Here is a 23,926-nt window from a genome sequence, read left to right on the forward strand (position 1 = left end):
ACCCTCTTTATAGTCTCGTCATACGTGTTCTACATCACCGCGTTCAGAACGATCGGATTTTCAGACAATTTTGTGTGACAGTGTGTATGCAACACAGGTTTGAGACAAAATCCGTCTGAAAAAATCCAATGGATTTTGTCATCGGAATGTACAACCGTGTGTACAGGGCATAAAAATCTCCTGCACTTGGGTGTTTAGTCCCTAAATGCATGGTGCGACCAACTCTTTTAAGCAATGCCTACGGTCTCGCAGCCCTCCTCAGAACAATGGGTATTCTTGAACCTGGAACAAAAAAGAAAGAAGGAGAGCACACCGACCTCGTGCATTACCGATGGTAGAATTTTATTAAAAGCGTAAAAGACAAAGTTTATACCCACAAACTAGCATATACATGAGGCTTGTCAATTGGTGAGACTACGTCTCTAGACACCGGCAAACCGGACCTGATGTTGAGGGGATCAGACGATATCCCAAATTGCTGACGCGTTTCAAGGGCACCCCCTTTTCTGCAGAGCCTAAACGGACAATGGCTCGTTTCTCCTAGTTGCCTCTATATGTATCCACGTGCCCATGCACCAAGCGACACCCACCTAGATCGGTCACACTCACCCACGTGGACTAGCTCGGCCTTGTTGGTTAGTTCCATTGCATGGCTCTTTCTGATAAGTTAGGATACCCACCTAGATCATGGTATCCTAACCTATCAGAAAGAGGCATGCAATGGAACTAACTAGGCGGAGCTAGTCCACGCGGGTGGGTGTGGCCGATCTAGGTGGGTGTCGCTTGGTGCATGGGCACGTGGATACATATAGAGGCAACCAGAAGAGACGAGCCATTGTTCGTTTAGGCTCTGAGGAAAAGGGGGCACCCTTGAAACGCATCAGACATTTGAGATATCGTCTAATCCCCTCAACGTCAGTCCCACCAATTGACAAGCCTCATGTATAGGCTTGTTTGCGAGCATAAACTTTGTTTTTTATGCTTTTAATAAAATTCTATCGGTAATGCACGAGGTCGGTGCGCCCTCCTTCTTTCTATTTATCATCTCAGCCTAGACAAAGTTAGCAGACTGGAGCTCAAGGAAGGTTATTTTTAATCTCCTCCTGCCCACCGTAGAGACAAATTACGGTGGGCAGGATCCCCTCTCGTTCTGGGACAACGTCATATGATGTTGGCCCAGTCTCACCCCGCTTACGCAACCCCGATCGATAAAGAGCCAATGACGCGACTCTTTACCCATGTGATCGGCAGTGTCCAATCACAGCTGGTCACAAGTAAACACAAAAGTGCTATTTATTGGCTCTCCTCGTTTCACATTGACAGAGTATGGGGGAGAGGAGAGCCGATCATGCGGCATCTCCTCACAGGGGATACTGATGCAATCTCAACAGTGCCCATAGGTGATGCCAGTCAGTGCCCATCGGTGATGCCAATCTGTGCCCATCAGCAATGCCACTTTTTGCTCATCAGTGCTGCCTATCCATGCTGCATATCATTGCCCATCAGTGCTGCATATTACTGCCCCCTCATCAGTGCCCATAAGTTCTGCTTTATAATTTCCTATCAGCGAAGGTAAAAAATGACGGGAAATTTTTTTTTCACATTTTTCGGTCTTGGTTTGTTTTTTGAAGCAAAAAATAAAAAACTCAGCGGTTATTAAATACCACTAAAAGAAATCTATTTGTGTGAAAAAATAATGTTTTTCGCTTGGGTACAGTGTTGGGTACAGAAAGCTGAAAATTGACCTGGGCAGGAAGGCGCTAAAAGTGCCCGGTATTGAAGTGGTTAAAGTGATTGTAAACGATCACCTTGTAAAACGACCCATTCAATTTAAAATAGTAATGAAAGGCAAAATATTTTTGGATAGATATTAAAAAAAAAAAATTTTCAATACCTTTTTTCCTTTTTTTTTTTATAAGTGATCACATTCCCTCTGTTCTCAGCTACATAAGAGCTGGGGGGAGGAGAAGCAGCAGAAGAGAAGAGAAGGAGAATGGCTGTGCAGCGGGGGGAGTGTCAAGACATGATCATTGGAGGAGAGCACACTGAGTTTCCAGACCAGCTAGAGAACTGACCACAGTGTGCTCTCCTTGCTTAGAGTGGTCAGTTTTTAATAGAAATAGAAAATAGACACAAAGGAAGCAATACAAAGAGAACAGGAGACTTTCTCAAACAAGTACATGGTACAGCAGGCACATACTGTATCAGGAATATGAAATGTTGGGGTAATAAACACTTTAAGGATAAAAGGAGAAACTTGAAAAATTATACAGATGACAATACAGACAGTTCTTATTTCTCTCCAGTTCCATATGGCCTTGACAAGGGCCGTTTGCTCACCTTTCTCTGTAGGTACATAGAAGGCCCCTCTATTGGACACGTCGGACCCGGACCCCTGGCACCCGGCAGGAGAGGTGCAGATCTTTCCATGCACGGGGTTCTTGTGTACCAAGATGAAGTAAAGTTTCCTAAAGAAAAAAACATAACATTTTACATTATGATCACATAATAAATCCATAGTTAATATCATTAACACAAATGAATAATAATAAATAACAATAATAATAATACTACTATAAACTTTTTATCATTATTATTTATTATTAAATTTGATCCGTTTCATTTGTTTAGATGCAGCATTCATTATTCCGGATAATTCGTAACTTCGGATAATTCGTATTCGTTACGTTCACTAACAGCCAAATTTGAAAGGAAATTCCAATACCTGTAATTTAATATTATTAGTTAGTTAGTTATTATTTCGAATTTTTGGATTTTCGTTGTTTCGAATTTTTGGATTTTCTTTCTTATTTTCCTCTTTTGGAATTTTCGGATTCACGAATGTATGAATTTTCAAATTTACCAATTTACTCATTTACAAATTTGCTTTGAATTTCCGAATTGCGATCATAACTAATGACCCGAAAAACAAAAACAAAAACCCCCAAAAAAACAAATGGAATGAAAACAGAAAGAAATTATTTTTTTAGCAGTGCACATGTCTATCAGTTACCAGGTCTCTGCGCCCCCCCCCCCCCCCCACCTCACGAGCGCTCACTGGAGCACTGAGCTGTGAAGGGGGTGGGAGCAGCCGGATCAGGCTCGTAGAGGGGGTGGGAGCATCCGGCTCAGGCTCGTAGAGGGGGTGGGAGCATCCAGCTCAGGCTCGTAGAGGGGGTGGGAGCATCCAGCTCAGGCTCGTAGAGGGGGTGGGAGCAGCCGGCTCAGGCTCGTAGAGGGGGTGGGAGCATCCAGCTCAGGCTCGTAGAGGGGGTGGGAGCATCCGGCTCAGGCTCGTAGAGGGGGTGGGAGCAGCCGGCTCAGGCTCGTAGAGGGGGTGGGAGCAGCCGGCTCAGGCTCGTAGAGGGGGTGGGAGCAGCCGGCTCAGGCTCGTAGAGGGGGTGGGAGCAGCCAGCTCAGGCTCGTTGAGAGGCTGAGCTGGGTGGCGGTACAGGCATGTGGGTGGATCTCGACTTCATTGTCGCGATCTTCCCTGAGCTTGGACCAGCTCTGTGACATCGGGGGGAAGAGGGGGGTGGGGGGGCTATATCACACTGTGGAAATCACGTGGCTACTCATTGATACATATTGGACTGTAAGTGAGAATTGTTGTTCTATTCCAGGCATGGTAGCTGAAGTTGACACCACTACTACTCCAGTCATCTCCACTTGCTTCCAGGTCCCGTGCTGAGCAGCTGGTCTGCTGAATTCTTTTTAAAAAAAATGTAATCAAAATATATTTTATTGAAAATAAAAGAACAGTACATTGCAGTAACTTTTGTAACGTACCTCATCAAAGAACGAGGAGCATATTGTACATATAATAGATACAAGTCAGGCAATATATAACATCTTACACAACAAACAGTCTTGTACACAAGGTTCGATTGCCGTACAACCGAGCGTTGGATTTTTGTCTAAAGTGCGAGTGCAGGATTTTGTCCAGCATATTAACTATACTCTCGCCTCACACTGAAAGAGTGTGTGGCAAGGAGAGCCGATCAGCAGCATCTCCTCGCAGGGAATAACAAAACATGTAATCCGGGCACTGATTATCAGTGCTCTGATTACACTATAGCACCACCTTGTCACCAATTTCCCACCAGTGCCAGCAATCAGTGCCCACCAGTGCCAGCAATCAGTGCTCACCAACACCCACAAGTGCCACTAATCAGTGTCCATTAGTGATACCAGTCAGTGCTGCCTATCAATGCCCATCAGTGTCGCCCATCAGTGCCACCCATCAGTGCCCATCAGTGCCACCTATCTGTGCCCATCAGTGCCACCTATTCATGCCCACAAGTACCGCCTATCAGTGCCCATCAGTGCCACCTATCAATGCCCATCAGTGCCCACCAGTGGCACATATCAATGCCACCTATCAGTGCCTATAATTGCAGCATATTAGTGCCTCCTCACTAATCAGTACCCATAAGTACCGTCTCATCAGTGCCCATAAGTGCCACCTCATCAATGCTCACCAGTTCAGCCTATCAGTGCCATCTCATCAGTGCACATCAGTGAAGGAGAAAAATTACTTATTTACAAAATGTACTGACAGAAACTAAGTAAAACAAATGTTTTTTTTTTCAAACTTTTTGGTCTTTTCTTTTTTTACAAAAAATAAATAAAAAACCCAGCAGTGATTAAATACCACCAAAAGAAATTTCTATTTATGTGAAGAAAATTATAAAAAATATCATATGGGTACAGTGTTGCATGACCGTGCAATTGTCATTCACATTGCGACAGCGCTGAAAGCTGAAAAATGGCCTGGGCAGGAAGGGGGGTGTAAGTGATCGGTAGGCAAGTGGTTTAAGAAGATGAGAATGTGTGCTGCATTTTGACATTTCATTGATTGCCGTGTCACAAATATTAATTCTAGATTATGAACAGTAGTTTACAAGACCCAACTCTTCCTGCTCGTTCCTTGTTTCCGAGCATCGCTCCGCCCACCGCTGACGAAGTCCGTTCTGGACGGAACGTACTTACGGGGGAGGAGCTACTGATCGTGGTCGTCACCCACGTACCATCTGAAGCTTGTCCATTTGTTTTTTATGCCGCTGTTTTTAGATACTTTATGCTGCTGAGCCGCTTACTAAGCACTTCAGCCTCACAGCTATTTGCATATTTGTTGCTATTTTTTGTAATAAAAAACGATCTGTACATTCTGCACTGAGATCGCTTCCCCCTTTTTTAAGCTTTTTCTTTTTCATATGTGGGAACATGCCTTTCTGACCATTTGTTCATTCAGTGATCCATCGTATTTGGTAAGAGTACCTTATCTGTATGGTGGAGGATATATCACTGAGATAATACAAAATTGTGGTGTGCAGCGGGTGTTTACCTACAGTATTATCCAGCTTTTTACCAGCCCATGAACTGTATGAATTGTACTCATTGTGCAAATTTTTTTTTGCTTTTTTTGCACTGGGTGTTTATCCACAGTGTTATCCAGCATCTTATCAGCTTATGAACTTTATGAATTGAATTTATTGCGCGTCACCTTTCTGTTTGTTTTGTATGCGTGTTTGTACTTTCGACTTTTGTGTGACGATTACTGTACTGACCATCTGAAAATCAGACGTTGAGTTCAGATCTGACAAAAATTTTATAGTCTGCATATCCAGCTTTTGTCTGATGAAAAAGTGAAATAGGCTGTCGAAAGCACCGTACTAAAATCCAAAAATCCGCAGACAGCTCGTCTTAGGAATTTTTCCATCTGATTTTCCTATCGTGTGTACGAGGCCGTTAGAGAGTGTGAGAAGATGGAGCCTATTACTTGTAATAAGCTATCTTATAGTGGGGTAGATGATATGGTTTACTGTTGAGTAGGGATGAGCTTCAAGTTCGAGTCAAACTCATGTTTGACTCGAACATTGCCTGTTCGCCTGTTCAGCGAACAGTGAACAATTTGGGCTGCTCGCGGCAAATTCGAAAAGCCAGAACACCCTGTACAAGTCTATGGGAGAAATCTAAAGTGCTAATTTTAAAGGCTAATATGCAAGTTACTGTCCTAAAAAGTGTTTGGGGACCCGGGTCCTGCCCCAGGGGACATGGATTAATGCAAAAAAAAGTTTTAAAAACGGCTGTTTTTTCAGGAGCAGTGATTTTAATAATGATTAAAGTGAAACAATAAAAGTGTAATATTCCTTTAAATTTCGTACCTGGAGGGTGTCTATAGTATGCCTGTGAAGGGGCGCATGTTTCCCGTGCTTAGAACTGTCCCTGCACAAAGTGTCATTTTGCAAGGAAAAAAAGTCTTTTAACACTCAATGAGTGTTCTCTGTATTATGGAGCCGACAATTCATTCATTGATAAAAAAAAAAAAAAAAAGCGTGGGGTTCCCCTGAATTCAATTACCAGGCCCTTCAGGTCACAGACCCCCAAAGCATCCTTCCAATGTTGAGGGCATGTGTCCTGGTACGGTTCAGGGGGGGCGCTCGCTCGTCCCCCCCTCTTTTCCTGTGGCCTGCCAGGTTGCGTACTCGGATAAAGGGTCTGGTATGGATTTTTAGGGGGACCCCACATCAATTTTTTTTTTATTTGATGCGGAGTTCCCCTTAATATCCATACCAGACCTAAAGGGTCTGGTATGCATATTTAGGGGGATCCTCACGTCAATTTTTTTTTAATTTGACGCGGGGTTCCACTTAATATCCATACCAGACCTGAAGGGCCTGGTAATTGAATTTAGGGGAACCCCACGTTTTTTTTTTTAAATCAATGAATGAATTGTCGGCTCTGTAATACAGAGAACACTCATTGAGTGTTCTCTGTATTATGGGAGCCAACAATTCAAAGTGATTTTAAAAGACTTTTTTTCCTTGCGAAATGACACTTTGTGCAGGGACAGTTCTAAGCACGGGAAACATGCGCCCCTTCGCAGGCATACTATAGACACCCCCCAGGTACGAAATTTAAAGGAATATTACACTTTTATTGTTTCACTTTAATCATTATAAAAATCACTGCTCCTGAAAAAAATGCAGTTTTTAAAACCTTTTTTTGCATTGATCCATGTCCCCTGGGGCAGGACCCAGGTCCACAAACACTTTTTAGGACAATAACTTGCATATTAGCCTTTAAAATTATCACTTTAGATTTTGAACGTTCGAGTCCCATAGACTTTAATAGGGTTCTAAAGTTCACACTAAGTTTAGGTCTGTTCGCAGGTTCTGGTGCGAACCGAACAGGGGGGTATTCGGCTCATCCTTACTGTTGAGTTGTTTTATGAGTCCCAGAGAGAATGTTGTCTATTCTAGGGGTTACTCACTCGGGGGTACTTATTGATGTAAGACGATAAGATAAAAAGAGAAAATATGGTGTAAGGGAATAAGGAAAGCCAGGGGTTGTATAAAAAGGAAGGGTTTTAAGGGAGGGGGAAGATGGAAAGAGAAGGTTGTTTGAGGGGGGTGGGTAGTGAAGGTGTTACCTCCTCAGTCTCCATCCTAGGTATAGTCATCTTACTTAGTCTACGGTAAAGACGCGTATTAAAGCATTTGTGATCTATGGTCACAACATATATCATCGAATGGTGCCTCGCCATGGCGAAGGACATCTCAGACTCGTCCCTTGGGGAGGGAGGCCCGTCGTCACAACCCAAACTTCAAGTATTGATTAGGGGATCATAAGCATGAATAAACCATTCAGTTTGGGGGGTTAGCATGGTCTATTTTCATCAAGTTTCAAGTTCTTGTATCTGTCTGTGGTTGTGAAATGGGTCTAACAAGCCCACACGCATGAGAATTTAGGTATGTCTCTGGCTATATAAATCAGCTCCTCCATTTCTGCAATTTTTCCAATGCGTTTAAGCCATTCAGCAACAGTTGGTTTTTGGGGGGAACCCCAGTGTGTCAGAATGCAGAGTTTGGCTGCATTGATTGTATGAATAACCAAAGACTTGCGATATGTTTGCATGGAATGATGAAGTATAAATTGGGCTGGAGTGTGCTCTAGAGGGTATGTGTAGATTTGTGTCGTCGTTTCATGAACCTGGGCCCAGAATGGTTGTATTAGTGGGCATGCCCACCATATGTGTAGGAGAGTACCCTGCTCCCTGAAGCATCTCTAGCATCTGTCCGAAATGTCAGGGTTGTATTTGTGGAGCAGGGCTGGTGTTCGGTACCAATGAGAAATGGTTTTGTAATTATTTTTTTGGATCGTGACATTGATGGAACCTTTATGTGATATAGTAAAGATATGCTCCCATTGTTCGTATGACAGCTCTATTTGCAGTGTCTGCTGCATTCGGAACTCAGGAAGTACTCAGCACGGGACCCAGAAGCAAGTGGAGACCACTGGAGTAGTGGTGGTGTCTATTTCTGTGGTTTCCAGCTTACAGGGGCAATGGGCAAGAAATGGTATATACAATATACATGTTGAATTGGTCCAAGCTGGACTAATCAAATCATTTATAAAATACCCATACCTGGAAAAACATACCTTTAAAATCTTCCATTTTAACACACCAGTGCCTTCCATGTTCTTCTCTACTTTCACTAGAGATGTATAACAGCTGATATAACAGCAGAGCTACATGATCCTTTCACTTTACCTATTGGATGCCTCATTTGGACTTTATGGATCATGGAACTGACTAGGCTACTATTGGCATGCGTTTAGTGCACAACCCCTAATATACAATATTATGTGACTGCCATCTGTCATTTCAAAGAAACAAGACCAGGTGGCAGCAAATACAGAATTTCTGAATCTTCTACTTTGTAGTCTTTACTCCTTGGGCGTGATATCTGGACCATGCTGGAAGCTTGGCTTGTGTAGAGTGGAGATACTGGTCCCAAGGGGCCAGAATTAGCACAGCAGAGGACGGTTATTGGGCATGTAAGTGGGTGGAATTTACGTTAGTTAGATGCTGCCCTGAACGGGAAGGTAAGAGTTAATGCCTATTTCGTTTTTTTCAGTTTTGGGAGGGTTATCTTTAGGTCCGACCCACTGACCTTATTATATAAAAGAGGGAAAGTGGTCCAGAGCAGAGAGCCCCCCTCCCCCCTGCCCCTGAACAGAAAGGTCCAGAGCCTATAAGAAAACCTCCTAATGGAAAAGATTAGAGAGCTGACGATCGGAGGAGCAGAAGAATGTTGCTTGCCACTGCCGTCATCTAGAAAGTCATCAGGACCTGGCGTTCATCCCCAAGATTCCAACACTGGGAAATGCCACTAATAGATCCTATTCTTTGTACATGAACTCTACCTTTGCAGGTATTCCGGGGCAGCACACAACCTGAGTTAGGAGTAGGGATGTAGGAAAAGTTTTGTTTTTGCATGTTGGAATTTGAGCTATTCATTTTGCATTTTTCTAAGTAAAGCTTTGAAACTTTGTTCCCGCTTGGTCTGAAGTTACTCAATCGGTGTAATGCAAGTTACATACTTACATACTTAGTAAGGTTGAATAAAGACACCAGTCCATCCTGAGTGAGTGTCTACAATTGTCCCTATCCCTGTACTTTGCACACTCACATTGGTCCCTACCCTCAAGGAGCCCACAATCCAAGGTCCCCATTCATACACTAGGGCCAATTGGGATTTGGGATTTGAACCAGCGACCCTTTTTACTACTAGGCGAGAGTGCTAACCACTATGCCGCCCCAAGTAACCAACCCACATGGTTTGTAGTTTCAGTCACTAGACACTGTGGGGTATAAAGGTGTCAGTACCAGAGTCGGTGCAGTGAGCAGATATAAGTGGTTACCCGTGGTAACGGAAGTCTACCAAGCAGCCTGTCATTAAGTGTGTGCTTGGAGCAGGTGGGAGCAGACTCCAGCCACAGTGATCCTCAGCCTGTACACAGGTACAGAAGTTTAGTGCAGGCATAGATTCCACACTGGGTGCACGGCGGGACCCCATACTGGGAGTGAGGTAGCGGTGATACACTGAATGGGTGGATGTGGACAAGGCTCAGATTGTCCCTCCTAAATGCAAGTTATAGAGAAGGTGTACATTGTTACAGGGAACCCAAGAGTTAACTGGAGAACAGTTATGGTGCAATTGTACATGGTATACGTTCATCTCTAAAAGCAGAGGTCCACCTTAAAGCGGGAGTCCACCGGGACTCCGCGTTTTTTTTTTTTTTTTTTAAAGCCAGCAGCTACAAATACTGCAGCTGCTGACTTTTAAAATAGTGACACTTACCTGTCCAGCGCGCCCGCGATGTCGGCACCCGAAGCCGATCGCTAGGTCGTCTCTCGGGTGCTGCCGCCGCCATCTTGGGTATGGGAATCAGGAAATGGAGCCTTTCGGCTTCATTTCCCGGTTCCCTACTGCGCATGCGCGAATTGCGCTGCACAATAAGGACGCTCCCCGCTGCCTCTGGGAGCTGTGTGTTTCCCAGCAGGCAGCGGGGCACTTGCGGGAAGGGGCGGGCACTTGCGGAAAGGGGCGTAAGTTACGCCCCTTTCCGCAGAGAGCTGTCCCGGAAGTGGGTGCAGTTACCTGGATTATCCAGGTAACTGCACCCCCTCCCCCCTGAAAGGTGCCGATTGTGGCACCGGAGGGGGGGAGGGTTCTGATGAGCGGAAGGTCCACTTTAGGGTGGACCTCCGCTTTAAGGTTGAGCATTCCCCCCACAGCAGCTTTAGCCCGGTCCTAGGGTATTAATGAAAACGGAACACAACAAGGGTACCCCATGTGTAATATAGTGATCCCATCCCAAGTGTCTAGCGTAGCCCAGAAGAACCTACCCCGTGTAGGAAAGGTTCATCTTTAGCCCTACATCAGGCATAATGGTCAACATATATCTAGAGATGCATGGTGCTCCATAACAAGACAATAATCATAATCCATCTGGAAAATGTACCTTCAGCTAAGAGCTTTTTCTCCAGCTGAAGTTTAGCTTTAATATCAGCAAACCATAGCAGAAGTAAAAATCTAAACAAATCTTTGAGGTAATTGAGTACATCATCTTCTTTTAATTATAAACCACTTGCAACTTTTAGCAAAAGCTCTTTATCCTGAAATAGCAATTTGATGCGAGGAGCACATTAGGCAGATATTTTACAGGAAACTCTGGGGCTTTTTTTTTGTTTAATGTTAATGAAAGACACAGATGTGATCGAATTCCGAGCAGGACTATCAAAATCTAAATGAACGTTTCTTCCTACTTTCTACTTTGTCATTTCTAAAGCGGCAAAGTGCCCATGAATGTTTTATCAATCCCGCATTAAAAATTCAATTCGAAAGACACTCAAAGCTGGAAAAACAAGATTTCTCTCTCCGATACAGAATTGAAAAGCAGGGAGCGTAAGATGTGTCCTCTTGAACTTTGTGTTGCTTGGGCTGAACTTCTGAAATGACCTTGGTCTTTCATGCTGGTACAAGACGTAGCAGTAGCCGTTCACTAAATGTCTTGTTGAGAAAATGATTGCAGGATAAATAAGCAATGCAGTGTAAAATATTGAATGCAGCACAGTGACGTAAATAAAATATCTGTTTATAGAGCGCTGAAGAAATTTCAACAAAAGTTTCAAATGTCCACTTTATTCTTTACAAAAATTGGAACCTTAAAAACACCCCAATCAACACTAATTACCAATGAAGGCGCAAACAAATGCTCAGAAAAACCAAGAAAACCAGCATTCTGATTGTATTCCCAAGGGACGCTGATAAGGCAGTACAACCGGCCCTCCTGTACTGGGCCCAGGCACAATCAGTTCAAAAGGGGGGCCTAGGCACAATCAATTCAAAAGGGGGGCCTAGGCACAATCAGTTCAAAAGGGGGGCCTAGGCACCTGCTGAGCAGGAGGACCCACTGTACTGTCTTATTGTAGACCCTGAGCCTCTTGTGCCTCCCCCTGCAGCACTCTCAGCTAGACATGTGCAGTTCGTTTCGTCCAAATTAATATTTGGACAAATTTTTCCTTATTCGTAGATTCGGATATATCGGAATACCTGATTACAATATAAACAAATTATACCAAATGCTCCGAATAATGTAACAAAATTCATCTGAATTTCAGAAATTCAGATTGAAATTTGAATCAAATTTTACATTGAACTCCAGTCAAATTCTAACACCACACAACGCTCAAAGACTGTGGGGGTTATTTCCGAAAGGAAAATCCAGTTTGCACTGCAAGTGGACTTGGAAATAAAGCCGCTGTAGATCCGAGGGGGACACAAAAGGAAAATAAAAAACAGCATTTTAGCTTGCACATGATTGGATGATAAAATCAGCAGAGCTTCCCCTCATTTCAGATCTACACCTTAGATTTAGAGCGACTGCACTTTCAAGAGCATTTGTAGTGCAAAGTGGATTTGCCTTTCATAAATAACCCCCATGTGTGTGTTATTAGAGTATCATTTCGAAATAATGCTGTTTTTGTTAAGCTAAAGGTGATTTAACCACGTCAGCCCCGGAAGGATTTATCCCCTTCCTGACCAGAGCACTTTTTGCGATTCGGCACTGTGTCGCTTTAACTGACAATTCGGTCGTACGACGTTGCACCCAAACAAAATTGATGTTCTTTTTTTCCCCACAAATAGAGCTTTCTTTTGGTGCTATTTGATCACCTCTGCGTCTTTTATTTTTTGTGCTATAAACAAAAAAAGAGTAACAATTTTGAAAAAAAAATCTAGATTTTTTACTTTTTTGCTATAATAAATATCCCCCAATATAAAAAAAAATGTTTAGGCCGATATGTATTCTTCTACATATTTTTGGTAAAGAAAAAATCGCAATAAGCATATATTGATTGGTTTGCGCAAAAGTTATAGCGTCTACAAAATAGGGGATAGTTATATGGCATTTCTATTATTCATTTTTTTATTAGTAATGGCGGCGATGTGCGATTTTTATCGTGACTGCGACATTATGGCGGACACATCAAACACTTTTGACACTATTTTGGGACCATTGTCATTTATACAGCGATCAGTGCTATAAAAATGCATTGATTACTGTGTAAATTACACTGGCAGGGAAGGGGGTTAACCACTAGGGGGCGATAAAGGGGTTAAGTGTGTCCTAGGGAGTGATTCTAACTGTGGGGGGGAGGGGTGGGCTTCAACTCACATGACAGCGAACACTGATCTTGATGACAGGGAATGGTGGATCTCTGTCTTGACACAAGGCAGAACAGGGAAATGCCTTCTTTACATAGTCACTTCCCCATTCTGAGGCTCTGTGACACGATCGCCGGGATACAGGTGGACTTCGAGTCCGGGGGTTCTACGGGCACGATCACGCTGTACGCGCCCGCTAGCCCCACCAATTAAAGGGGACATACAAGTACGCCCATTTGCCCACCGCTGCCATTGTGCCAATGTATATCAGCGTGCAGTGGCCGGCAAGTGGTTAAAGAGTCCCTGTAATCATTTGATGAAGATTTTTCTTTTGTTTGTTCACTTTGCTGCATTCAAATGGAAAACAATATAACATTTTTGTTTTGACCAATTTGAAAATGTATCGATTTGAACATTGCGAATAGAAAAAAAACGGTAAATTCGAAAATCCCAAATATGAATTGAATGAATCAACCGACTTGATTTAAACAAAATAACTAGATTAATGAATCAAGACAAAACGCAACATGTCATGAACATGTCTACTGCCCGCTTCTCTTCCTCTTTTTCCGGCTGCACTGCAGGGGGATTGTTCCTTGCATATGCGCCCTTTCTATCTGCTGTCTGGGCCCCCGTTTGCTCTTCTTCCCTGCAGCACTTTTGTCTTCCCTCCTCTCCTCTCTCGCTGGCAGCTACTGGGAGATGTTTCAGGATTAAGAACGAGGGAAGGGGCCAGTAAATATCAAATTTACTGGCTCCTTCCTTTCTTGAATGAACACAGTGAGTGATCAGTACCAATCATTCCTGTGTCCATTCATCACTGAAGCATAGTAAACAGTTTTTACTTATGTTTCAGTTTGTGAATCCGCAGGAAGCCTCAGAGCATTTCCTATTCATTAATCTGTGCTGCTGAGGTTGCAAAGAAAGCAACTGATACATCTATGTGCTTAGTTACTTTTTGGCTGGGAAGGGGGGGGGTCCTGTCAGATAGGCTGTGCAATGGAAATTTTTAAGTTCTGTATATAATTGTATTCTATTTTATATGTATTGCACACTGCCCTCACTGTGCACACAGCACTAATAATGTTTTCAGTACATGTTTTGCATTCTTTCGAGTCATGATTAGATTTAGCCTGCTTATGTTACGCCCTTTGTTATTGGGTCCTGTGATTTCTAATAGCAGACCTGGCAGTCCCCATGGTTCACACTTACCCTGAAGAAGGCAGAGCACTCTTCTCCTGAAACACATTAGATAAGTATAGGACAGACTGACTTTAAATCCCATTTCAAGTATGACTCGGCTATGCAAAATCTCCCTGAATTATGCTAATTGCTGAAACTGCTAAAAACAGAATCCCTTCATTATCAGTAGAAATACAGTGAATTAATATAAACTGGTTCTAAAGCCATAAAGTGACACAAAACACACCTTATTTAATTTACAGTGTACATTTACAAGTTCTATTTCTGTATGTGGATGATGACGCTGTAATTATTTAATAAAAATAACATCTTAACACCTTTTTTTCCTAATTAATATACATCTGTCACATGACCCAGCTCTCTCCCAGCTTGTCTGCAGGGAAACATAAGGAGGAGGGGCTTCTAGTACTTGGAATACAGAGTAACAATAAATAAATCATATCAATAAACTGTTTTAAATTGTCATACAAATATATATGCAAAATCAAATCTTGTGATAAACATGGTGTGGGTAGATTTCTGCCAGTCGCAGGTTGTGTCACGCCCCTCCAGCCTGTGTCTTAGAATAAGAGGGAGGTGAAGCCTCCATTAATCTACATGTGATATTCTATCCCTGTTGTGTTTAGCTAGTTAGCAGGCATGAAGGAGGAGAGAGGGAGTGGGCTGTCCTTTACCACTATGTAAACGCCCACATGTGACTCTATAGTCACATGGGCTGCTCAGATGTGATAGGGAGGAAATGCTCAGCATAGAAACTCACTGAAAACTGAGCATGTGCAGAGCTGCCACCACAGCTGTAAAATTTCTAACTAAATTGGGGGACATGAACAGAAGGTGGAGATAGAGAACAGGAGGATCAACCAGGTTTTTTGTAGAATACAGAAAACAAATCCCATAGTGACTGAGTGAGTATGAGCAGCATGTAAACTACCATTTATTAATAGTTTTTTATGATGTGGGTTTAGTGACACTTTACCTTAATGCATTCTCTGTATTCTCTGTATTAAAGTGGTTGCTTACATATTCCCAGTGACGTGACTGGTCTCAGGTGATACACGGATATTAAACAAAACCACATACAGTTATACCGGTTTATCTGCTGTCTTCTCTTCTCTACAGCTGTTCAAGTTGAGAATTTATAAAGCTTGTATGAGCTTTGAGAAAAAAAGGGGGCGCATAGCTGAAATTACACTCTGCGGAGCTCAGTGAGGAGAGGTCTGAGAGCTGATTGGAGGGAAGGGACAGTCCTCCCTTCACACAGCACACAGGGACAATAGAGCTTATTCTGTCAATCAGCTGGAGATCCCAACGTTGTCTCCCTTTTTCTTTTGTGCCCTTAATTGAAGCATGTATAGTGGGATATGCTTTTGTTGTATTTGATGAGGTTTACAACCACTTTATTGTAAAACACCCCTGGGTAAATGATTCCACCCAGCATCACCCCCCCCCCATACTTACCTGAGCCTGATCTGGATCCAGCGCTGAGCAGGAGACTCTCTTCCTCCTCACTAGGCAGATTTAGAGCAGCGGGAGCCGCTGGCTCCTGCTGCTGCCAATAAAATCCAACACCAAAGGAGCAGGGGGCAGGGCCGAGCCACGCTGTCTGTATCTATAGAGGCAGGCAGCACAGCTCAGGATCGAGTCGGCACAAGAAACTTCCTTTGGGGGCACTAGCAGAAGAGGTGGAGCCAGAAGCACCGGAGGGGGGCTTAAGAAGAGGAGGCTTGGGGCTGTTCTGTGCAAAACCATTGCACAGAGCAGGTAAGTATGACATCTTTATTTTATTTAAAAAAAAATTTAAACAAAGATTTACAATCTTTTTTAATGTGTTCAATATATTATTGCATCAGTAGTGTAAAATAAACGATGTGGCAATAATTAGAATGCAAATGTGCCCAAATAGCTAACATAAAGTTCTAAGTACTAATTTCCAGTAGTAATCCAATAAGCAACATGCCTAGTTTCCTACAGAAGTGCTATGTGCTTAATTATAATAGCATACTACAATGAATTATATAATAAAGTGCTTAAGGTGGTGTTGCCACCCAAAAAAAAAAAAAAATAGCTTAAAATTAATAAAAAAAATGAAAAAAAATAATTGGAAAATAATTTTTTTTTACTCACCTCTAAATGCCTGTTGCTAGGGGGTCCCTCGTAGTCTGCCTCCTTCAGCGCCCAGGCTGGTGACATCACTTCCCCTCTGCGCTGCACAGTCATCTGGGACCTGTCGCAGATGACTGTGCGGCGTATTACTGCGCGCGGCGCCACTTGCTCATGCGCAGTGGGTGTCCGGCTGTGAAGCCACAGCCGGGTGCCCACAGTAAGAATACCGGCGCCATGAGCAGAGCGGGGAATAAGGGAGGGCTTTGTTCCCCTGCATCGCTGGACCCTGGGACAGGTAAGTGTCCAATTATTAAAAGTCAGCAGCTGCAGTATTTGTAGCTGCTGACTTTTAAAAATGTTTTTAATTAAACCCCACTTTAATAATTAATCAAATATGTGCTAAATCAATAAAGTGTTGATGTGCTTGGTATACTCCAATCAGCGTGCTCCAAAAAAAAAAAAAACCATGATGAGCAGACACTGGATAATACATAAACTTATATGTGTGTTACTCCAATATCACGGAAAATGTCCAATACATCTAAATCACAGATTATAGATACAAATAAAATGTCAAATCTCCTGGTGTAGCTTCCAAATTAGGCTTATTTCAGCTCATTCCATCACATAAATGTACCAATCTCTCAAAACCACTATTAATTATGACCGGTTTTTATGATATGCTGGATTCTCAAATTAACACTGGCAGCTTTCCCTGTATGCGGACTCATGCAATAAGACAGAGACACATATCATTGCGCAATGTGTATAAAATGCACCAACTAATGTATAAAGGCAAAGGTTCCACTCACAAAACCTCAGGGTAATCTGCACTTCCAGGTAAAAATAATCAGCCAGCTAGAGTGTGTCACAAACACTCACCACTCATCTACTGCTGACATCAGCCTCACTGGTCACTGGCTCCGCCTATGCGTTGCGTCACTCTTCACGTGACTTTTTCAAAAAAGTGCTATTTGGGCACATTTGCTTTCTAATTATTGCCACGTCGTTTATTTTACACTACTGATGCACTAGGTGGGAAGTTAATTAGAGCGCATCATCTGGAATTTTTAATCAATATTTGTAGTGTCGGATCACTTTAATATGATCCCAGCTTAATTATTCAGTAATTTCTCAGCTGTTTGAGTTTCCTATATCCATTTTTGCGCTTTAGTATTTTTTATCAATATATTATTGCAATATCCTAAGCCAGGTAAGAACTCGCAGATCAGGAAAATTGTCTGTGTAAAAGAGTATTTCTTTTTTGGCCAGCAGATGGAGCTGTCAGCCTTTTGCACGTATTTTCCTCTGACTCCATTGCTCCTTTGTTGGAAAAAAATGGGGTTTACAGAACTTTAGGGGTGCTCGCAGAAGAGGTGGAGCCAGGAGTACCAGTGGGGGACTCCAGAAGAAGAGGCTCTGGGCTGCTCTGTGCAAAACCATTGCACAGAGCAGGTATGACATCTTTATTATAAAAAAAAACAAAGGTTTACAATCACTTTTAAGGTGTTGAATATATTATTGCAATAGCCTAAGTCAGGTAAGAACTTGCAGATCAGGCAAATTGTCTGTGTAAAAGAGTATTTATTTTTGGCCAGCAGATGGAGCTGTCAGCTTTTTGCACATGTTTTCCTCAGACTCCTTTGCTCCTTTGTTGGAAAAAAAATGTGGTTTACAGAACGTTAAGGGCACTCACAGAAAGGGTGGAGCCAGGAGTACCAATGGGGGACTCTAGAAGAGGAGTCTTGGGGCTGCTCTGTGCAAAACCATTGCACAGAGAAGGCATGACATCTTTATTATTAAAAAAAAAACAAAGGTTTACAAACACTTTTAAGGTGTTGAATATATTATTGCGATAGCCTAAGCCAGGTAAGAACTTTCAGAACAGGCAAATTGTCTGTGTAAAAGAGTATTTATTTTTGGCCAGCAGATGGAGCTGTCAGCTTTTTGCACATGTTTTCCTCTGACTCCTTTCCTCCTTTGTTGTAAAACAATGTGGTTTACAGAACTAATTGCAAGTTGAAATCTATTAGTGAGTGGGTCAATATAATGACTCACTTTTGAAAGGAGATAACTACTGCTGTGATGTCTCTTCATCTTTTCAAATCTATGGTTGTACATTAAATGTTAATACTAGAACAAAGAATGCATAATATAAATCATATATTATGCAGACACAGTGGTGATGTAAGGGCCGTAGCTGGAAGTGTTGGATTTTTTGTTTTAAACATTAAAAAAGTTACGGTACCCTTATTAAAATTAATCTCTTAGGCTATGAGTATTTCTTTTTGGCCAGCAGATGGAGCTGTCAGCGTTTTGCACACGTTTTCCTCTGACTCCTTTGCTCCTTTGTTGTAAAAAATGTGGTATACAGAACTCATTTCAAGCTAAAATTTATTAGGGAGTAGGTAAAAAAAATGACTCACTCTTGAAAGGAAATAACTACTGCTTTGATGTGTCCTTAGATAGCCATCTATTCAAATCTGTTGTTGTATATTAAATGTTAATACTAGAACAAACAAAACAGAACACAAATCATATATTGTGCAGGCACAGTGGTGATGGAAGGCCTGTAGCTGGAAGTGTTGGATTCCAGCAGTGATTGTAGTTCTTGAACGGCATGAACACAGGTAAGTATAACTACATTTCTCATCTTGAGGGTTGTTTTAAGCATTAAAAAAAAATGATCATTATTAAAATTACTCACTATTTGACAATATAATCATTATGGGCAGTTACAGAATTAGGTGTCCATAAAAAGGTTTGCTGCCCATGAAAAATAATACATTTAGACAGACAAGCCTGCCTCTTCCCCAGACAAGACCAGAATACCAAGCACACGGATCATACGAGAGCCGGCCGCAGAGGCGCTGAGCCGAGCCGTCTATCCAGCCCTGGGAATAAGCGAGATACATCTTAGACAGACCACTTGAAAGAAGAGTTGCAGTGTGCTGATGGATGGAGAGGCCAAATAAACAGCTTAATTCAACATGCTGGAAATGATCAAAGTGTCTGCAGGGGAAGCAGGCCTTATTGCAGATACTCCTTCTCCTTCCCCGGGGTACATTTAAAATACAATAGCCCCCCGGGACACATTGATTGTGGTGCCACTGCATCTGTGTGGTCAGACCATTCTCTACACTTTATATAATGAAAATGAGTGTATTCTATAAGTGTGCTGAAACTGTATTTCCTTAAACCTCAAATCCAAGCAAAGCAAACTCAATTTGTGTTTGATACTTACTGATAAGCCTGCATATAGCATGATCAATGACCCACGCTTGTCTGTGATTGGGCAGTGAACGAGCATCAGAACACTAAGGCCGCGTACACACGCGGGGACTGTTCGCCCAACTTTGTCCGTCAAACAGTTTCGGCAAACAGTCCGCTCAAACTTAGCATGGACGGACATGGCCACACACGACGGACGAACAGTTTGCTGAAACCGTGCGCGATGACGTGAACGGCACGTACGACGGGACGAAAAATACGACGTCCTATACACTGCATTATAACTTTCGGCGTGTAAATCCTTTCTGAGCATGCGCGGAACTTAGTTGGACGAACAAGCCTACACACGAGGGGACTGTTCGCTGAAACAAGGTTTCAGCGGACAGTTTTTCGGAAATTCCGAAAAACCTTGTTCGTCAAACTGTCCGCTGAAACTGTCCGCTGAAAGCCCACACACGAGCGGACTGTCCGCCCAAACACTGTTCAGCGGACAAAGTTGGGCGAACAGTCCGCCCGTGTGTACGCGGCCTAATATGGACAGTCTGCTCTTTTCTCCTATCAGGAAGCTACCAGAAGGAGACTGACAGCACTGTGCTGTGCAGAACCTCATGATTGGCTCCTAGTATTATTAGCTCTGAGCTCAGCGATGCTACAATGGAGGAGATAGTAGACAACAAATGTGCAGGAGTTTGAGATCTAGCTCCTTTGGTTGTGGGGGCAAGCAGTAATGGCTAGAAGTGTCTCAGCAATGTCCTATCAACAAGGCAGGATGGGGCGATGCCCCCTCTGGGGGTTTTTCTGGCCAGGCTTTGGGAAGTACCTAAATGGCCTACACCTATAGCAAGGGCATTATCCAACTTCAAAGTCGCACAGTTTGTTTTTGTGTACAGATCCCCCTTACTTGCATAGGCAGATTTATGGTAAATGTGGACTAACCCTTTAACATTCCTTATAAGTGACATAAGAAGAATATGTACAAAAATAATAAACCAAGATACAGCCTGGTACCATTCAACATTTACCTGCCTCAGGGTTTTGCCTTTTTGTAATTTCGGGCCTTGGTTATCCCTACATAGCACAGGGTTCTTCAGTAAGATATTTCAATATAAATAGCCCAAAGGTATCCTTGCATTCACATAAGCTATGTTTATCAATCTACTAGGGTGGGTGACATTATTCAGCCTTGTGGTGGTTGCTGCAGCTGGAGGGAGGTACAAATGAAAAAACTCAAATAATATAGTTGCATAAGTGTGCACACCTTTAAAGTAATACTTTGTTGAAGCACCCTTTTGATTTCATTACAGTACTCAGTCTTTTTGGGTATGAGTCCATCAGCATTGCACATCTTGACTTGGCAATATTTGCCCACTGTTCTTTGCTAAAACACTCCAAATCTGTCAGATTGCGAGGGCATTTCCTGTGCACAGCCCTCTTCAGATCACCCCATAGATTTTCAATCGGATTCAGGTCTGGGCTCTGGCTGGGCAATTCAAAAACTTGAATATTCTTCTGGTGAAATCATTCCTTTGTCGATTTAGATGTATGGTTTGGGTTGTTGTCACGCTGAAAGATGAAGTTCCACTTCGTGTTCAGCTTTCTAGCAGAAGCCTGAAGTTTTTGTGTCAATATTGACTGGTATTTGGAACGGTTCATAATTCCCTCTATCTTGACTAAGGCTCCTGTTCTAGCTGAAGAAAAACGGCCCCAAAGCATGATGCTGCCACCACCATACTTCACGGTGGGTATGGTGTTCTTTTGGTCATGTGCAGTGTTGTTTTTGCGCCAAACATTTCTTTTGGAATTATGGCCAAAAAGTTTAACCTTGGTTTCATCAGACCAGAACACATTTCCCACATGCTTTTGCGAGACTTCAAAGGTGTTTTTGCTAAATTTAGCCAAGCTTAGATGTTTTTCTTCCTAAGAAAAGGCTTCCATCTTGACACCCCATAGCCCAGATATATGAAAAATACGGGAGATTGTTGTCACATGTACCACACAGCTCGTACTTGCCAGAAATTTCTGCAACTCCTTTAATGTTGATGTAGTCCTCTTGGCAGCCTCCCTGACCAGTTTTCTTCTCGTCTTTTCATCAATATTGGAGGGATATCCAGTTATTGGTAATGTCCCTGTTGTGCCATATTTTCTCCACTTGATGAGGACTGTCTTCACTGTGTTCCATGGTATATCCAATGCCTTGGAAATTCTTTTGTACCCTTCTCCTGACTGATACCTTTTAACAATGAGATGCCTCTGAAGCTTTGGAAGCTCTCTGCAGACCATGGCTTTTGCCGTAGGATGCGACTAAGAAAATGTCAGGAAAGACCTACTAGAACAGCCTAACTTTATTTGAGGTTAATCAGAGGCACTTTAAATGATGGCAGATGTGTACTGACTCCTTTTTCACATGAGATTGAATGGGATTGCTTAATTCTGAACACAGCTACATCCCCAGTTATAAAAGGGTTTGCACATTAATGCAACCACATTATTTTAGTTTTTTGTTTTTACTTCCCCCATTCCTCCCTAAAATATTTCAGTTTGTTTTTCAATTGAGTTGTACAGTTTATAGGTCATATTAAAGGTGGACAAAGTTCTGAAATGATTTATCTTTGTGTCATGTTTTTACATTACAAAAACCTGACAGTTTAACAGGGGTGTGTAGACTTTTTATATCCACTGTAAGTATTAGCCCTTGTACACACGGTTGGAGAATCCGTCGGAATGCGTCTTATCGGACCGTGTCGTCAGATAATCCGACTGTGTGTGGTATGCATCGGACTGATTCCATCGGAATATCCGTCGGACCCAATTTTCCAACATGTTGGAAATATTTCCCGACCAACTGGGCCGGTCGGACATATTCCGATCATGTGTAGAGAATTTTGATCGGACCAAGTGCCACGCATGCTCAGATCAAATTCCTACATCAAAGCTATTGGCTACTAGCCTGAATCTAGTCCCATCGTAACGAAATTACGTCATCATGTTCTGAAAGATCGGATTTTTCGACAACTTGGCCCGACCGTGTGTATGCAACAGTTTCGGACACAATCCGTCGGACTAAATCCGACGGATTTGGTTGGCAAAATCTCCGACCGTGTGTACAGGGGCTTAGATGGGCTGGGCTTGGAGCTGCACACTTAGATTGCATGAAGGTAAAAAAAACCTTCAGCCTTTACAACCACTTTAAGCTCAATGCAATTAGTTGACTGATTGAGAATCTGTATCCAGCATCTGGTTTTAACTTTTGTCTAGCAATAAAAAACCTGACATTGATTCCAACCCTTCCCTTCCATGCCTAGAGTTACACTTTAACAGACACTAGCAAAAGGTGTGGTGGTTTTTGTGTAACTACTTGTGATGCGATTTCCAAGAGGTAATTTACCTGGTGTAATTCTGCTCCCTGTCAGCAGCGTAGAAGCTGAAGTCGAATTTCCACCCTCGGCGAGAGTCGCAGGCTGAGGAGGTGATCATCCACTTCTTGGGACAAACGTCACTCTGCAGCCCTATGGTGGACACACAAGCGGTCAGCTTCCTGGTGTAGTTACCGTAAGGAATCTTATACACCTAAACAATTAACGAAAACACATATTTTACAAGGTGGTACCCTCTGTTCTGCACTCCTGAGCGTTCTCTGAGTTCTCAGCCCTAACAACATAATAAAACCGGGGTAGCTAGGTTAGCGCTAAGGGTGACCATGCTTGCAGAGAGACTGTTACACAATCTGGATAATTGGCTTGAAGATCTAGATCACTATAAAAGGTGCAAACAGCGTAATGAGTCAGCCTCAGGAGAGCAGCATTCCTAATAACTGATTATTTTAGATGGCTCCCCATTGTCCCATGGAGACTGAGAAGAAATCTCCGTGCACAGAGTGGTACCAACTAGACAGGGTTGCATAATTCTGTTCCTCAGGGACTGTGATTTGCACAAACCTTTAGAATGCCCTAATTAAACGGTGAGAGTTCTGTGGTTATAGGGGAAGACTGGTAGGCTGAAATCATGCAATGGGGTTGATTTACCAAAACTGGAGAGTGCAAAAGTGGGTGGAGCTCTGTATAGAAACCAATCACCTTCCCATTTCTTTTCTTCTTCTTTTTTTTAAGTTAGAAGCCGATTGGCCATCATGCACAACTGCACCATATTTTGTGCTCTCCAGTTTAAGTAAATAACCCCTAATAACTTCCCATATGTTTGGGGAGTTTCCAGAGCTAAGAACTCTTTCTGCATTATCTATAAAGCAGCATAAATGTCCAACAGAGAGAGTGGGGCTCCCAATACTGGAGTTGGAAATGAAATTGCAAGGATCTTTCCACTAGAGTCTCACAAACACAAGTGAATTATAGTATTCATCCAAATATTAATTTTTA

General features: G+C 42.7%; 1 protein-coding gene across 2 annotated transcripts in view; it reads right to left on the bottom strand.

Annotated features, from left to right (window-relative positions):
• Positions 1–23,926, bottom strand: part of DISP3 (dispatched RND transporter family member 3) — a 278,254-nt gene that overhangs the window by 34,763 nt on the left and 219,565 nt on the right. For both annotated transcript variants that reach the window (XM_077457961.1, XM_077457962.1), the window contains exons 13-14: positions 22,942–23,123; positions 2,341–2,468 (exon numbers count right to left, since the gene is read on the bottom strand). In XM_077457961.1, the coding sequence (XP_077314087.1) occupies positions 2,341–2,468; positions 22,942–23,123 (310 nt within the window). The remainder of the gene's footprint in view (positions 1–2,340; positions 2,469–22,941; positions 23,124–23,926) is intronic.

Source organism: Lithobates pipiens, unplaced genomic scaffold (assembly GCF_037356315.1).
Source record: "Lithobates pipiens isolate NorthernLeopardFrog02 unplaced genomic scaffold, aLitPip1_a1.2 Scaffold_27, whole genome shotgun sequence".
Classification (NCBI taxonomy): domain Eukaryota; kingdom Metazoa; phylum Chordata; class Amphibia; order Anura; family Ranidae; genus Lithobates; species Lithobates pipiens.